This window comes from Nerophis ophidion, linkage group LG08, assembly GCF_033978795.1.
Source record: "Nerophis ophidion isolate RoL-2023_Sa linkage group LG08, RoL_Noph_v1.0, whole genome shotgun sequence".
Taxonomy (NCBI): domain Eukaryota; kingdom Metazoa; phylum Chordata; class Actinopteri; order Syngnathiformes; family Syngnathidae; genus Nerophis; species Nerophis ophidion.
In genome coordinates this window covers 42,091,892-42,110,185 of record NC_084618.1, presented here as the reverse complement: position 1 = coordinate 42,110,185, position 18,294 = coordinate 42,091,892, and the positions used below count along the sequence as shown (strand labels likewise).

Sequence of the window (18,294 nt, the reverse complement as noted above, 5' to 3'; positions counted from 1 at the left end):
TTAAGTGCACAGGAAGCCAGTACAGATGAGCCAGTATAGGCGTAATATGATCAAACAGATATTTTAGACCTGTGCTAACAATAAAGACAATAAAGATGACCGCTTCATTCAAAAATGTGTATTTATACCTTTACTGTGCTGCTCATTAGGCTGTTGTGAAGATAATAATCGCTAAATTAAACTTTTTGCCACTTAAAAGCAAGCACAGGCAAGTCCTGTTGAAAAAAAAAAGGTAAACAAAGGACAGTCAAAATAGCATCAATAATAACAAACTAGACAATATCTATCTACGTTCCTCAAAAAGAAAATAAGATTTTGTGATGAGAATGATGTGTTAAAAAACCTGCAGACAGGTAGATATACAAATTTTAGCTGGTGAACCAAAGCTAAAATTAGAGTTAAGTTAACTATCTTATCGAAGAGAGTCAAGACACCGCATCCTCCAGATGTCTAACATACCTCCGCCTTAAATGCTCCCGTATCACAGATGAACTACCATGAAAAGTATTGTCTGATTTGCATATTAAGCAAGTTATTTGATTTTCACAGGCAGTGTTTTTGCAGAGGCATTTTTTTCTTCCTGTTGCTCAGCAGGCGCCGGTTGCATTGACACACGCATGTTCGCTTCCATCTGGAAACCGATGATGTCATTATTATTAACAGATTCATTTTAGAATTTATTTCTGTCGACAACAAATTGCATCCCTACCCGTGCGTCAAAATAACTGCCCGCTCCTGCCATAAACAGTACTTTGTTTCTGTATCACACGGTACAAATGTAATGATTGAAAAAACGACAACAACAAAATAAAAAAAATTTAAAATCAATCAACATCAATTTAAGTAGACGCAACAACAGGAGCCAGACACTAACTTACTGATTTATACACTCACGTTGATCCCATTGTGTCAACTTGTGTATACAGTATGTTATCAGGCCAATTTATGCAGGGTATATTAGCTTTTGATTGAGATCATTTGGGTAATTTCTCTCGTAATTACATTTTTTTTCATAATATAATTCATAGTCTCTTGAAAAATGCCTAAGGAATCACAAATTCTTCCAGGGTATGTAAACTTATGAGCACCGTATGTCATGAGTAATTTCATTGAACAAAAAAAAAAAAAGCAGCATTTTTAATTCTTCAAAAGTACAGTTATCTTTACTCAACTGATACAACTCACTTAACAATTAGCTTTATTTACTATCATTCAGTTGCAAAGATGTATACATTTTCACATCACCTGTAACCATCCAAATCTCCTCTTTACTTTGATACCAGGATCATTCTTGGAGACCTTGGAGATGCTTAAAAAATCCTTCGTTTTGTCTTTTCCCAGAAAGCATCTGAAACCCAGGGTTTAAAGAGATTAAGTCATAAAGAATGAATGCAGGCCTAAGTGTTAACATGAATACAAAATTATATCCTAAAACACAGAGCTGCCCCTCCCTATACGCAGATCTCTCGCCCTGCGTAGGCCCCCGCGATCTGTGAGGGTTTTTGTTTTGCATGAAGATGTAGAATCAATGAATTACACGGCGCTTAAGATGAATTTCACCGCAAACGTATTTTGAGCATTTCTCAGCACCGTCACTAATAAAAATATTTTATGCCAAATTTCCCTTGACCTTCTAAAAACAGGAGCTAAGCTGGAAGGCAAAGCTTTCAATTTACTGGTCAATCTACGTCCCTACCCTCATCTATGTTCATGAGCTTTGAGTTATGACCAAAAGGACAAGATCACCGGTACAAGCGGCCGACATGAGTTTCCAACCTTTGGGTGGCGGGGCTCTCCCTGAGAGATAGGGTCAGAAGCTCTGTTAATCGAGACAAGCTCAGGGTATTCCGTGGTTCAGACATCTGGTCAGAATGCCCCCCCGAACGCCTTCCAGCTTAGGTGTTCAGGGTGCGTCTGACCGGTAAGAGACCACAGCGAAGACCCAGGACACGTTGTAGACTCAATGGTTCCCAGCTGGCCTGGGAATGCCTCAGAATACCTTCGAAAGAGCTGGACGAAGTAGCTGTGGCTGGGCTTCTGTCCTTAGGCTGCTGCCCCAGTAACCCAACTTTGGATAAGCAGAAGAAGATGCTTGGAATGATGGGTTTTAACTGTCCCCTGTTGTGCGCACAGGTAATGCTAATCTTGCAAGTCAGCCATACTGGGTTCGATTGTGACAGGAAAGATTTTATAAATTATATAAATTATCTCTTCTCTGAGCTGCCACCTATCGATGGTAGAGGAGTTTGCATGTCCCAATGATCCTAGGAGCTATGTTGTCCGGGGGCATAAAGCCCCTTGGTAGGGTCTCCCAAGCCAAACAGGTCCTAGGTGAGGGATCAGACAAAGAGCACTTCGAAGACCTTTATGAAGAAGACAAATCATGGACCCAGATTTCCCTCACCCGGACGCGGGTCACCGGGGCCCCCCTCTGGAGCCAGGCCCTGAGGTGACACACGATGGCGAGCGCCTGGTGGCCGGGCCTGTTCCCATGGGGCTCGGCCGGGCACAACCCGAAGAGGCAACGTGGGTCACCCCTCCAATGGGCTCACCACCCATAGCAGGGGCCATAGAGGTCGGGCGCAATGTTAGCTGGGCGGCAGCCGAAGGCAGGGCACTTGGCGGTCCGATCCTCGGATACAGAAGCTACTAGCTCTTGGGACGTGGAACGTCACCTCACTGGGGGGGGGGGGGGGGTCTTGTGCTAGTGCACGAAGTGGAGAAGTTCCGGCTGGATATAGTCGGACTCACTTCGACGCACAGCAAGGGCTCTGGAACCACTTCTCTCGACAGGGGCTGGACTCTCTTCCACTCTGGCGTTGCCGACAGTGAGAGGCGACGGGCTGGGGTGGCAATTCTTGTTGACCCCCGGCTCAAAGCCTGCACGTTGGAGTTCAACCCGGTGGACGCAAGGGTAGCCTCCCTCCGCCTTTGGGTGGGGGGACGGGTCCTGACTGTTGTTTGTGCTTAATCACCAAACAGCAGTTCAGAGTACCCACCATTTTTGGGTACACTCTAGTGAGTACTGGAAAGTGCTCCCCCGGGTGATTCCCTTGTCCTACTGTCCTGGTGCACTTGGCACCAGGACACCCTGGGCTGCAGTTCCATGATCGACTTTGTAGTTGTGTCATTGGATTTGCGGCCTCATGTTTTGGACACTCGGGTGAAGAGAGGGGTGGAGCTCTCCACCGATCACCACCTGGTTGTGAGATGGCTGCGATGATGGGGGAGGATGCCGTAACAACCTGGCAGGCCAAAACGCATTGTGAGGGTCTGCTATGAACGTCTGGCAGAGTCTCCTGTCAGAGAAAGTTTCAATTCCCACCTCCGGAAGAACTTTGTACATGTCATGAGGGAGGTGCTGGACATTGAGTCCGAGTGGACCATGTTCCGCACCTCTATTATCGAGGCGGCTGACTGGAGCTGTGGCCGCAAGGTAGTTGGTGCCTGTCGGGGCGGTAATCCTAAAACCTGTTGGTGGACACTAGCGGTGAGGGATGCCGTCAAGCTGAAGAAGGAGTCCTATGGGGTTCTTTTGGCTCTTAGGACTCCGGAGGCAGTGGACAGGTACCGACAGGCCAAACGGTGTGCAGCTTCAGCGGTCGCGGAGGCAAAAACTGGGACATGGGAGGAGTTTGGGGAAGCCATGGAAAATGACTTCCGGACGGCTTCAAAGATATTCTGGACCACCATTCGCCACCTCAGGAAGGGGAAGCAGTGCACTATCAACACCGTGTATGGTGCGGATGGTGTTCTGCTGACCTGAACTGCGGATGTTGTGGATAGGTGGAAGGAATACTTTGAAGACCTCCTCAACCCCACCAACACGTCTTCCTATAAGGAAGCTGTGCCCGGGGAATCTTTGGTGGGCTCTCCTATTTGTGGGGCTGAGGTTGGTGAGGTAGTTAAAAAGCTCCTCGGTGGCAAGGCCCCAGGGGTGGATGAGGTCCACCCGGAGTTCCTTAAGGCTCTGGATGCTGTGGGGCTGTCTTGGTTGACAAAACTCTGCAGCATCGCGTGGACATCGGGGGTGGTACCTCTGGATTGGCAGACCGGGGTGGTGGTTCCTCTCTTTAAGAAGGGGGACCGGAGGGTGTGTTCCAACTATCGTGGGATCACACTCCTCAGCCTTCCCAGTAAGGTTTATTCAGTTGTACTGGAGAGGAGGCTACGCCGGAAAGTCGAACCTCGTATTCAGGAGGAACAGTATGGTTTTCGTCCTGGTCGTGGAGCTGTGGACCAGCTCTGTACTCTCGGCAGGGTTCTTGGAGATGCATGGGAGTTTGCCCAGCCAGTCTATAAGTGCTTTGTGGACTTGGAGAAGGCATTTGACCGTGTCCCTCGGGAAGTCCTGTGGGGAGTGCTCAGAGAGTATGGGGTATCGGACTGTCTTATTGTGGCGGTCCGCTCCCTGTATGATCATTGTCAGAGCTTGGTCCGCATTGCCGGCAGTAAGTCGAACACATTTCCACTGAGGGTGTGACTCCCCCAAGGCTGTCCTTTTTTCACCGATTCTGTTCATAACTTTTATGGACAGAATTTTTAGGCGCAGTCAAGGCGTTGAGGGATTCCGTTTTAGTGGCCGCGGGCTTAGTTCTCTGCTTTTTGCAGATGATGTGGTCCTGATGGCTTCATCTGGCCGGGATCTTCAGCTCTCACTGGATCGGTTCGCAGCCGAGTGTGAAGCGACCGGAATGAGAATCAGCACCTCCAAGTCTGAGTCCATGGTTCTCGCCCGGAAAAGGGTGGAATGCTATCTCCGGGGTGGGGACAAGACCCCGCCCCAAATGGAGGAGTTCAAGTATCTAGGAGTCTTGTTCACGAGTGAGGGAAGAGTGGATCCTGAGATCGACAGGCAGATCGGTGCGGCGTCTTCAGTAATGCAGATGCTGTATCGATCCATTGTGGTGAAGAAGGAGCTGAGCCGGAAGACAAAGCTCTCAATTTACCGGTCGATTTACGTTCCCATCCTCACCTATGGTCATGAGCTTTGGATCATGGCCGAAAGGATAAAATCACGGGTACAAGCGGCCGAAATGAGTTTCCTCCGCTGTGTGGCGGGACTCTCGCTTAGAGATAGGGTGAGAAGCTCTGCCATCCGGGAGGAACTCAAAGTAAAGCCGCTGCTCCTCCACATCGAGAGGAGCCAGATGAGGTGGTTCAGTCATCTGATCAGAATACCACCCGAACGCCTCCCTAGGGAGGTGTTTAGGGCACGTCCAACCGGTAGGAGGCCACGGGGAAGACCCAGGACACGTTGGGAAGATTATGTCTCCCGGCTGGCCTGGGAACGCCTTGGGATCCCCCGGGAAGAGCTAAACAAAGTGGCTGGGGAGAGGGAAGTCTGGGCTTCCCTGCTTGGGCTGCTGCCCCCGCGACCCGACCCCGGATAAGCGGAAGAAGATGGATGGATATGAATTATTTATTTATATACTATATACATTTATGTTGTTTTTTTTTTTTATTTTGCACTAAAGAAATTAATTATTGAACACTGTATTTCACATGAATTTGGCATATTACAAAATATTAAATTGATTAAATTAAAATAAAGTTTGAATCAAAAAGTATAAAAATCGTTCACATTAATAGGAAGTGTGACAAAATTTGGGAGGATCTCCAAATAAAATTCAGCTTAGTGGCCCAATTTAGCTCGGACATTTCAATAGCTGCCTTGGGGGATTTGTGCAGTTGAATATATATATATATATATATATATATGGGAGAGTGGGAGAGTTGCCGTGCGCAACCCGAGGGTCCCTGGTTCAAATCCCACCTAGTACCAACCTCGTCACGTCCGTTGTGTCCTGAGCAAGACACTTCACCCTTGCTCCTGATGGGTGCTGGTTGGCGCCTTGCATGGCAGCTCCCTCCATCAGTGTGTGAATGTGTGTGTGAATGGGTAAATGTGGAAGTAGTGTCAAAGCGCTTTGAGTACCTTGAAGGTAGAAAAGCGCTATACAAGTACAACCCATTTATATATATATATATATATATACATATATATATATACATATATATATATATATATATATTTCATATAGTTGAAGACTGTTAAACAATGAATAATTGATCATTAATTCTCAGTTAGGATGCTGCTATTGCATTGCTCATCAGTGTAGTTTAAACAGTAATTAACAATGAAAATAATCTGGATACTTGTTGTTTTTCCTAATGTATAATTTTTCAGGTAAGGGGAACAATGTATAACACAGGCCGCCATGTTTCTGTGCGATTGGACAAGGAGCATCTTGTTAATATCTCTGGTGGGCCGATGATGTACAGCCATCGTTTGGAGGAGATCCGGCTACACTTTGGAAGTGAGGACAGTCTTGGCTCTGAACACCTTCTTAATGGGCAGGCCTTCTCTGGAGAGGTGAGTGCAGTGTGCAAACTGGGGTAAATTAAGTATTTCACCCAATTTCACCGACTTTTCAGTTCACCCCTGACAAAAAAAATTAAAAGTCCATCATTTGTATGGTAGGTTGGTATGGTCAAATTGTAACGGAGCGACACAGAATACCAACAAAATAATCCAGAAAAAACATGAAGTTAAAAATTCTGGCTGAGACTTGCATCCAATTAACGGTCTTATTCAACAGCCCCTCAATGCTTTTTTTTATATCCTTCGCAGAGAAATAAGCCTAAAGCAGAGTGTTTCCAACTCTGTTTAACTGCAGAGATGATTCATATTTGCCATATCTCTGCCTCCAAACACATAGAGTCCACTGTATGCTAAAGAGCAAATGTTTTGTCTCATGTGTCCACATTACTGTTTCATCAATCATTGTCTAATTCATTCAGCTGTTCATGGCCAAACTTTGGATTGGCCCATTTGTGTTTTTTGAGCAGAGGTACCTTGCAGGCTTGGCTGTAACTACAGTACCATTGAGGACACCAAGGTCATGTTCTTTATATTTTTTTAAGTGACAAAAAGAAGGTGATATGACTGACTGTAAATGTATTTTGTGTTGGACATTATGTGCGCTGTACATTTCCATGCGGTAGGCCATCGTCTCTCAATATACAATCTTTTGTCATAAACAACAGGCCACAATTCCAGATAACATTGTGACACAATGAAGTCCACTTTTACACATCATCAGACCCAAAATGTGCTGGCGACATACAATTAATATTAAATTCTACTGACATAATTAATATTGATTAGACCTGAATTAAATTTATGTGAAACACTGTTGGTATAATACTGTTGTGATGTCAGTCAGGTTTTGTTTACAATGATCAAGCCCGTCCTAAACGCTGAACATGGCTGTGCGTAACGCTTTGAGATCTGTGGGGGGGCCAGTTTTTCTTGAAGAAGCACATGACAAATGTAAATTATTAAATTACAAGGCACTTCATATAAAATTTTACCCCAAATGTAATCCTGGCTACGTGAAATTTGTCCTCTGCATTTGACCCATCCCATTGATCACCCCGTGGGATGTGAGGGGAGCAGTGGGCATCAGCGGTGCTACGCCCGGGAATAATTTACGGTGATTTAACCCCCAATTCCAACCCTGCATGGCTGAGTGCCATGCAGGGAGGCAATGGGTCCCTTTTTTTTTTGGTATGACTCGGCCGGGGTTTGAACTCCCAACCTGCCGATCTCAGGGCGGAGACTCTAACCACTAGGCCCCTGAGTAGGTCGCACTACATTTCCAGTGGCACTGGTGGCATTAGAACTTGTGTCGCAAAGCAGAAGGCGTTCAAATCTATGTCGTGGACATTGTAGTGCGATTGTAAAATTTATTTTTTAATGATGCAAAAATTGTTTAACACGCTAAACATAAGCATGTTTATAAAAATTGGATTGTTCCAAAATCCTGCTGATGTTAGATAATATAACATGGATAATTCTACCTCAATGAAAGATTTAGTTTTTCTGTAAATTCATTGTGTTGCTCAAGGTAATATTATGTAAATGGTGCTGGAATACACATGATTTCAGCCTTTCAAAGCTCTTCTTGGACCACCAGTTTTTGACCCTGGTATTTGCCAAATCCTACTTACGGCCCTGCTTGCAGGTACAACAGGATTACGATCTGTTACAGCAGAGTGACTGTGACTATGGTCCCAACTCCCTTGACATCATTAACCAGCTCCTCCCTTTTAAATGTGGGCTGGGCCGTCAAATGTCTCATAATCGTCTTTACAACACAAGGTGAAACCTTGCATAAAACTCCAGAGAGGGCAATTGATTGTTGTCTTATATTTTTTACATGTTTCTTAAAGTTATGTGATCACCAAGGTTTGGTTGCCTGTCAGTTAGTCAATCAACTAGTTAGATAGCAACATAACTCCAAAGGTTATTGTCAGATTTTCATTAAACTTTTAGGAAATGACAGAAATGGGATAAAGAACAGATGATTTGATTTTGGGGTTGATAAGAAAATCTGGAGTAAAGGTAATTTGCCCTTTCTACATAATGATTCTCGGTTATCTTGTTCCGTGCTGACTTGGGACACCCCAAAACACATTCACGCAAATAACGCATGTGCAACAATGCCAAATCCCAGACTGACGTAGAAACACATGACAAGACTGAGACAAAATTAGTGGTAGTCGTACTTGCCAACCCTCCCAGATTTTCCGGGAGACTCCCGCAATTCAGCGCTTCTCCCGGATACCTTCCGGGACAAATTTTCTCCCAAAAATCTCCCGGAATTCAGGCATAGTTGGAGGCCGCGCCCCCTCCAGCTCCATGTGGACCCGAGTGACGTGTCGACAGCCTGTTTTCACGTCCGCTTTCCCACAATATAAACAGAATGCCTGCCCAATGACGTTATAACTGTAGAATGATCGAGGGCGAGTTCTTGGTTTCTTATGTGGGTTTATTGTTAGGCAGTCTCATTAACGTCCTACCAGCGCGGCAACAATACACAACAACAGCAGTCACATTTTTGTCTACCGTAAAGCAGTTCGTCTGCCGTAAACAGCAATGTTGTGACACTCTTAAACAGGACAATACTGCCATCTACTGTGCATGCATATGTGACAATAACATCTACGGATTTTAGAGCAGTGGTTCTCCACCTTTTTTCAGAGATGTACCCCCTGTGAACATTTTTTTCATTTAAGTACCCCCTAATCAGAGCAAAGCATTTTTGGTTGAAAAAAAAAAAAGAGAAAGAAGTAAAATACAGCACTATGTTCGTCTGCCGTAAACAGCAATGTTGTGACACTCTTAAACAGGACAATACTGCCATCTACTGTGCATGCATATGTGACAATAACATCTATGGATTTTAGAGCAGTGGTTCTCAACCTTTTTTCAGAGATGTACCCCATGTGAACATTTCTTTAATTTAAGTACCCCCTAATTAGAGCAAGGCATTTTTGGTTGAAAAAAAAAAGAGAAAGAAGTAAAATACAGCACTATGTCATCAGTTTCTGATTAAGTAAATTGTTTAACAGTGCAATATATTGCACATTTGTAGTGGTCTTTCTTGAACTATTTGGAAAAAAAGATATAAAAATAACTAAAAACTTGTTGAAAAATAAACAAGTGATTCAATTATAAATTAAGATTTCTACACATACTGCGATGAGGTGGTGACTTGTCCAGGGTGTACCCCTCCTTCCGCCTGATTGTAGCTGAGATAGTCACCAGCGACCCCCGTTACCCCAAAGGGAGTAAGCGGTAGAAAAGAATGGATGGATGGATAGCTGTAAATATACTCCTCCCCTCTTAACCACGCCCCCAACAACGCCCCGCCCCCAATCATGCCCCTCGCCCAAACTAAGGACCACACCCCCCAACCCCCGAAATCGGAGGTCTCAAGGTTGGCAAGTCTGGTGGTAGTAAGTGGGGAAAACTTAATAAAAAAGCATTTAAAAAAAAAAAAAAAAAAGTGTATGTATGTATATATATAAATGATAAATGGGTTGTACTTGTATAGCGCTTTTCTACCTTCAAGGTACTCAAAGCGCTTTGACACTACTTCCACATTTACCCATTCACACACACATTCACACACTGATGGAGGGAGCTGCCATGGAAGGCGCTAGTCAGCACCCATCAGCAGCAAGGGTGAAGTGTTTTGCTCAGGTCACAACGGACGTGACGAGGTTGGTACTAGGTGGGGATTGAACCAGGGACCCTCGGGTTGCGCACGGCCACACTTCCACTGCGCCACGCCGTCCCTTTTATATATATATATATATATATATATATATATATATATATATATATTTACACATATATATTTGTACATGTATATATATATAAAAAATATATATATAAATATATATATATATTTACACATATATATTTGTATATGTATATATATATATAAATAAAATAAATATATATATAAAAAAAAATATATATATATATACACATGTATATTTGTATATGTATATATGTAAAATATATATATATAGAAATATATATATATATATATATATACACATGTATATTTATATGTGTATATATATGTAAAATATATATATATATATAAATATATATATATATATGTGTATATATATATGTATATATATATATATATATATATATATACATATATATATATACATATATATAAGTACAGTATATATATATTGGAAGAAAGCCAAAACACCAAAAGACTGAATTAGACCTGATAGCCATGTGGTTTTACAGTACTTGATCGAGAGACTGTTTCTGTGACAGGTGTTTTTGTTCACTTAGGGCCCTATTTGCATTCTGACTGGTCAGAATTCTTCACTTCGATGTAACTCTGTCCCTGCACGCCTTCTTCCAAGATACATGCTTTGGGAAGAGCAAACCTGAAATGTGGGTGTTTTTGTCAAATCTGGCATTGCTGGGATTCTCTCATCGATAAGTACTTTTGCCCCTACTATCTTATAAGGCTGTAATAAGTCAATCGCCCCATGAAGGTGAAACATTAAAATGCACTTGATGTTTGGATGCAGTGCTATATGCAACACGTACTAATATTATCGTGAAAGAGAAAGCTTTCACATCTTCCTTTTTTCTTTCTTTCGTTCGTTCTTTCTTTCTTTCTTATTTGCCTAAACAGATTATGAACCTACAACATTTTATTGTCTGTCTATTAAGTCATCTGAAATTAACACAAATAATTTAGGGATGGCTTTCCTTTGATGGCTATAAATAGAGACACCTGAAAATATCTATAGGGATGAATATAAAAGGACCATATTGCCGCTCTGAGATAATCCCAATCAATACGGCGGCAGGTGCTGCTGGTGGAGGCTCAGCTCTCAGCTCAGTATGCTATCGCGTACAACCTACTATATAAAAAACAGATAATAGGAAAGTGATAGCTGAAGATGAACTTTTAACTTTCATTGTGTTTAAAATGAAAACTTTAAGCCATTGAGGAGGATTGAGAAGTCCAAGCGGGTTTTATTTGACGTCTGTCCAGATATCCCACTTAAGATGTGTCACACACAAAGGACCACTGAAGGACACAAATAATATTAAAGCCTGTCTCAAGGTTTTAAATGATTGTGGCGACAAAATCCCACGGTTTGTTTCCCATAACTTGGATGAGTTGCCACCTGTCGGGTTTGTCAACAAGGACACCTCGGCGCTGCCGAGCAGGCAGAAGTAAGTGAAAACTTGGGGACAATTGTCGCGCACATGGAGGTGGGGACACAACAGACATCGGATAATGAACATCGGACTGTCACCTGTACCGCATGAGAGGAGGGCAGATGGAGGAGTCATCGCGTCTGGCTGTGAATTCTCTTTCCAAGGGTCTGGACATCGGGATTGCCAACGCGTCTCACGGCAGGCTGGTGGGCCCTGCTCAACGACAGAAGCTTCTGGGTGTCGCCCAACATCGCCTTGATCGCAACTGCAGTCCCCACAGTGGAGCATAGTTGTAAAAAAGGGATACAAATCGCCAGTTTATATAGCACCTGTACTATCAAAACCTAGCAACAAGCAAGCTCACCTGAGTTGTGAACAGAGATTATAGGAATTATTGGAACAGGTACTGACACCAACATTTGGGTGGTCAACACAAAGCTGGTGAAAGTGTTTGCCACTCAATTTTCTCAAATTTTGGGTGCTGACACTCTGTTGCCAAATTATAGTTAGTCTTACATCAGCGAGGCCTTGTACTCGACTTCTTGGCTAGCCCACTGCATTCGTACAGGGGCTGCACAAAACTCAGCTGAGATAATGAAAATTAATTATGATCTGACTACTGCAGACCATATACCTTTTCGCATGGTAATAAACACAGGCAATTTACAGTTGTGGCCAAATGCTTACATACACTTTTGAAGGACATAACGGCAAGGCTGTCTTGAGTATCCAATCATTTTTACAACTCTTATTGTTTTGTAATAAAGTGATTGGAGTACATACTTGTTTGTCACAAAAAAAAATCATGAGGTTTGGTTCTTTTATGTATTTATTGTGGGTCTACTGAAAATGGGACCAAATCTGCTGGGTCAAAAGTATGCATACATAAACATACATAATCAATTTTGGTGATGTAGAAAAGTTACAATCAAATGAAATTAGCTTCATGGCATGGCCTCTTAACTTCATGTGAGTGGTTATGATTGACGACACCTGTTGACTTCTCTGAGCCTATTTACAGGTGTAAATAGGGCTCATGTGATGCAGTCATTAGATTGGGTTACAAACGCGACTAATCATTGACTTGAACAAGTCAGGAAAGTCACTTGGAGCCATTTCAAAGCAGCTTAAGGTCCCCAGAGCAACTGTGCAGACAATTGTTCGTAAGTATAAAGTGCATGGCACAGTTTTGTCACTGCCATGATCAGGAAGAAAACGCAAGCTATCACCTGCTGCTGAGAGAACCTTTTTCAGGAGGATCAAGAGTCAATTGACAACCACCAAAAAGCAGGTCTGCAATTAATTGGAAACTGCTTGAACACAGGTGTCAGTGTCCACAGTCAAGCGTGTTTTGCATCGCCATGGAATGAGAGGCAACCATGCAAGAAGGAAACTCTTGCTCCAGAAGCAAGCACCTTAAGGCTCGTCTAAAGTTTGCTGCTGATCACATGGACAAAGATAAGACCTTCCGGAGAAAAGTTCTGTGGTCATAGGAAACAAAAATTTAGCTGTTTGGGCCACAATACCCAGCAGTATATTTGGAGGAGAAAAGGTGAATCTTTTAATCCCAAGCACACCAAACCTACTGTCAAGCATGGTGGTAGTAGGATTATGCTCTGGGCCTGTTTTGCTGCCGATAGAACTGATGCTTTACACAGAGTGTATGGGACAATGAAAAAGGAGGATTACCTCCAAATTCTTCAGGACAACCTAAAATCCTCAGGCCGGAGGTTAAATCTTGGGCACAGTTGAGTGTTCCAACAGGACAATGACCCCAAACAAACGTCAAAAGTGGTAAAGGAATGGCTAAATCAGGCTAGAATTAAGGTTTAAGAATGGCCTTCCCAAAGTCCTGACTTAAACCCCATTGAGAACATGTGGACAATGCTGAAGAAACAAGTCCATGTCAGAAAACCAACAAATTTAGCTGAACTGCACCAATTTTGTCATTCAGACGCTTACCAGAAGCTTGTGGGTGGCTACCAAAAACACCTTATTGCAGTGAAACCTGCCAATGGACATGTAACCAAATATTAACATTGCTGTAGGTATGCTTTTGATCAAGCTGATTTGGTCACATTTTCAGTAGACCCATAATAAATTCATTAAACAACCAAACTTAATGAATGTGTTTTGTGACAAACAAGTATGTGCATCAAACACTCTATCACAAAAAAACAAGTTGTAGAAATTATTGGAAATGCAAGACAGCCATGACATTATGTTCTTAACAAGTGTATATATACTTTTGACCACGATTGTACCTGTTTTGCTGCACATGGATAATAGCATCGAGGTGGGTAAAATGGAATGGTCTAAATTGTCTCAAAAAGATCTAAAGAAATATGCCAATCATTCCGAGGCTTTGCTGGGCAGTGTTAAGGTCCCAAACGATGCCTTATCGTGTTGGGATGTGAACTGTAAGAATGCACAAAACTATAAGGAATTATGCTCCCTGTATGAAGCCATTGTTGAGACTCTCAGTAGTTCGAGCAGGCCCCTATGTTAATGTACGACAAAAGTGTGCAATATTAAGCCAGGTTGGAAGGATCATGTAGATGATGAGCTCCATGCAGAGGCCCAAATTGCTTTTAAAAATGGGCTGAGGCAGGCAAAAGCAGACATGGCCCTTTTGAGAACAAAAAATGCACCAATGCCAGATTTAAACATGAACATTTCGTTATATTAAAATAATTGAAAACACTATGAGGTCAGGTTGGCTGGCAACGAAACTGCAAAAAAAATTGTTGCAATGACTTCTGGAAAGAAATAAGAACTATTGATAATTGCAAGACATCTCTACCATTGAATTTTGATGGTGTGATTGGGTCTGAGGAAATAGTACAGTTGTGGCAGAAACAATATAGTGAACTATTAAAGTGCATAAAAAGTAATGTATTTGCAGTGGATAAAGTGGAGTTTGATGATGGTGTAACTGTCACTTTAAATGAAATACATGGAGCAATTATGTTGAGAGTCAATGTTGCAGCTGAGCATATTAAACAAGTTAGTAAGAAAGTGTACCGTCTGTTGGCTTTGTGCTATTCAGGTTTTCTTGTCCATGGAGTGTTACCAAATGCTAAATTAACTCGTGTGCTAGTACCTGTAATCAAAGATAAAGTGGGAAATCTCAACAGCTTAGATAATTATAGGCCAATAGCCCTGGCAAGTGACCTGTCCAAATTGTTAGTCAGTTTTCCTGAGTAGACTGGAGATCATGATAGTTAAAATTAGAGAAGACAGACAATCAGCCGTTCCTGACTTCTCTCTATCTGGTTCTGCACTTAGTATGCGCAGTGAAATGGAATATCTTGGGCGTATTATTACAAATGACCTGTTTGATGACAAAGAAGTTTACAGACAGCCATGGAAATTATATGCTCAAGAAAATATGCTGTGTCAAAAGTTCAGTATGTGCTCAGTTTCTGTGAAGATCACACTTTTTAAAGAATATTGCACCCCACTGTATACTGCCCACATGTGATGTCGGTTTAAATAAAAAGCTCATTGTCCCCTACAATGAAACCAGGAGACTGCTTCTTAGAGTTTAAGGTGCTGCAGTGCAAGCCAAATGTTTGTCAGGATTGGGGTCCCCACCTGCTTTGCCACTTTACGTAATCCTATGTACAGGTTCATATGTAGGGCAACTGAGTCAGAGAACAATGTAATTAATGTTTTGACTCACCCGACTGGCATTTCTGTCAGATTTTCATCCAGTCTGTAGAACCATTGGCGAGCAAGCCTGTATGCTGGACACCGAATATTGTGGAGTGTTTTATTTTTGTTTAGACAATTTAATTTTATTTTATTTTAATTTTTTCTGCTTGTATTTATTTTACATCATATGTTTTATCTCATGTGATATAGATCCCCCTGGGTCTGAAATAAATGACTGTAATAATAATAATAATGATAACAGCCAAAAACCAAAATGCCCATCTTTTAACTGGCTGTGGCTCTGCATGAGTAGGAGAGAAGGTGTATTTGGACATCCTGGGGCTGACGGTTGTTCAATGCATACAACCATTTCAACTGGAATGTGAGACCATCATTGAACTATGTTAGCTTTTGGAGGAGCAGCTCTCTAACCAGATTGATCACACCAATGCTCTACCGGTGATTATAAAAGTAACACATGCTCTGGTGGTATTTGTGTGAACCACATCACCATGACGACACACACACAATGACAAGCACAGATTAATTTAACCTGTTACATTGTCATTCAATGGATACGGCCCTTTAAAATTAAAAGTGTGCTTCATCTTTTTTGTGAAAATTCAATGATCTATGATTTTCCCTCAGCCAAAAAATTACGTCATGGCAAAGTTTGTCTCCTTGGTAAATAATTCCAAAAAGTCCGCCTTCATTCACATCTTACACACTTGTGTCTTCTTTAAGCGGGGTATATCAGTAGTATGGATAAGATTTGATTTGATTTTTAGATTTTTATTAAGGATCCCCATTAGCTGGTTGCCACAACAACCCACTAGTCTTCCTGGGGTCCACGACTCAATACAATTTCAAGTAAAAGCATATAATTATAACTACACTATACAGACAAAAATAAAAATAAAATAAAAGCATTAATAAGAAAACAGGCAAAAAAAATACAGCCACAGAATAATAATCACCATATAAATCTAACTACACAATACAAAACCAAACATAAAAAATCGTCAACGAGCAAACTAATTTAAAAACTCAGATAAAATATGACTTGAATCCTAAAAACCTGTTTACTTTCAGTGCCGGTGAGAATTTGAGGCAGGTTATTCCAGAGCGATACAGATCTATAAATAAAAGAGTTCCGCAAAGCATTCTTTCTGGGACGAGGGAGTACAAAATGCCCCTCACTGGACGCCCTGGTATTATGATTATGCATAGTGCTACTGTGAACTATTTGGGCCATGAGAAAAGCAGGAGTTTTACTACTGGTTACTGTTTTGAAGAATATAAGCGTATTAGCTGACAACCTGTTCTGCACTGTTAGCCAGTGAACAACCCAGAACCAGCCTTGCTGCCCTATTCTGGACAATCTGGAGCTTACTGATCTCCCCACTTGTAGCAGATGCACAGACTGTAGAACAATAGTCCAGGTGACACAAGACTAAATTCTTAACAATCTGGCAAATAAGAGGTGGATCAACAAAAGCAGCACATTTCCTGGAAATACCATCAGCCCTTCCCATCTTTGTAACTACATCACTGATATGATTTGACCAGGATAAAGTGCAGTCCAGCATCACTCCAATGAGCTTGGCACTTCTGACCTGTTGAACTGTTGAAATACCTAGCCTAAGATCCAACTTTGGGTCACAAGATAACCCTTGCCTAGTCCCCAATACAATACATTTGGTTTTTGAGATGTTAAGGACAAGTCTGTTACATACTGTCAAGTCATGCACAGCTTTTAGTTCCTCACTCAATACTACATTAAGTACACTGCATGATGGTGCAGCATCATATAAGGTTGCATCATCAGCATAAATAACCAATTTAGCACGCCCGGTAGCCCAAGGTAAATCCTTGGTGAATATAGAAAAAAGTAAAGGTCCCAGGCAACTTTCCTGTGGAACACCACAATCCAAACTTCTGCTATTAGACAAGCTGCCATTAAAATACACCTGTTGAGATCTTCAGGAAAAATAACTCTGTATCCACTTTAAAGCCAAAGTATTAAAACCATAACATTTAAGTTTATCAATTAAAAGAGAGTGGTCAATCACGTCAATTGCAGCACTAAAATATAAAAGTACAGCTCCAACCAACATAGAATTATCTATAGCATTAAGCCAATTGTCGGTTATTTATATAAAAGCAGTGGACGTAGAGTGGCCCGTTCTATATGCATGTTGAGAATCAGTAGCTAGCTCATTTGACTGAAAGTAAGCTTGAATTTGGGCATACACACATTTCTCCAGTATTTTACATAAAAAGAGTATACGGATAAGCGAAACCTGTTGACTCCAATTGCGTTGAAAAACACTTAAGCGCAAACAAAATGCTATAGGCCAGGGGTGGGCAATTAATTTTTACTGGGGGCCGCATGAGCAACCGGAACACTGCTGGAGGGCCACACCGACAATATTTCAATTACATTTTGCTCAAATTATTTTTGATAAACCATAAGATAAATAATAATAATAATAATAATGATAATAATTTAATTTAACCTAACTTAACTTTATACAAAAGCAGATTGCTTTTGATGGTTTTATTTTTAACACTGTCTTACACAACACTTCCTGATTTATAATACAATGCAAAATGTAAATTTCTGTCACTTTATCCTGCATCTTCTTTAAAAGTCAAACATTTTTCCCTGTCAGAATTGGACAACCATCTGTTTTCACACTTGCCAGCGTGTCCCATTTCAGCCCTAACATGTCCAAACACGCATTTACCTATGTGAACAAGTCATTACCTGTGGTAGTCCCTTTTAATTGACTGCATGGCTGCCAGCTCCTCCGTGATTTGAAAGTCTGCAGTTATCCCACGTAAGAAGATGAGTAGCTGGGCGGTATCACGTACATCGCAGCTCTCATCCAAAGCCAGCGAAAAACAGTCAACGTCGGCCGTTCTATTCTTCAGCTGAAGCTCCAAGTTTCCAGCGATGGCCTCAGCCCGCCTCGTTACAGTGCGTCGGGAGAGTGACACATTCTCAAATGCGCCTCTCTTCTCTGGGCAGAGTCCAATAAGCACTCCTTTATAAACTCTCCATTAGAAAA

General features: G+C 41.9%; 1 protein-coding gene across 1 annotated transcript in view; it reads left to right on the top strand.

Annotated features, from left to right (window-relative positions):
- The window catches only part of ca10a (carbonic anhydrase Xa), an 88,594-nt gene that overhangs the window by 44,969 nt on the left and 25,331 nt on the right, over positions 1-18,294 (top strand). Inside the window, exon 4 of the mRNA XM_061908605.1 lies at positions 6,191-6,376. Coding sequence (XP_061764589.1) covers positions 6,191-6,376 — 186 coding nt within the window. The remainder of the gene's footprint in view (positions 1-6,190; positions 6,377-18,294) is intronic.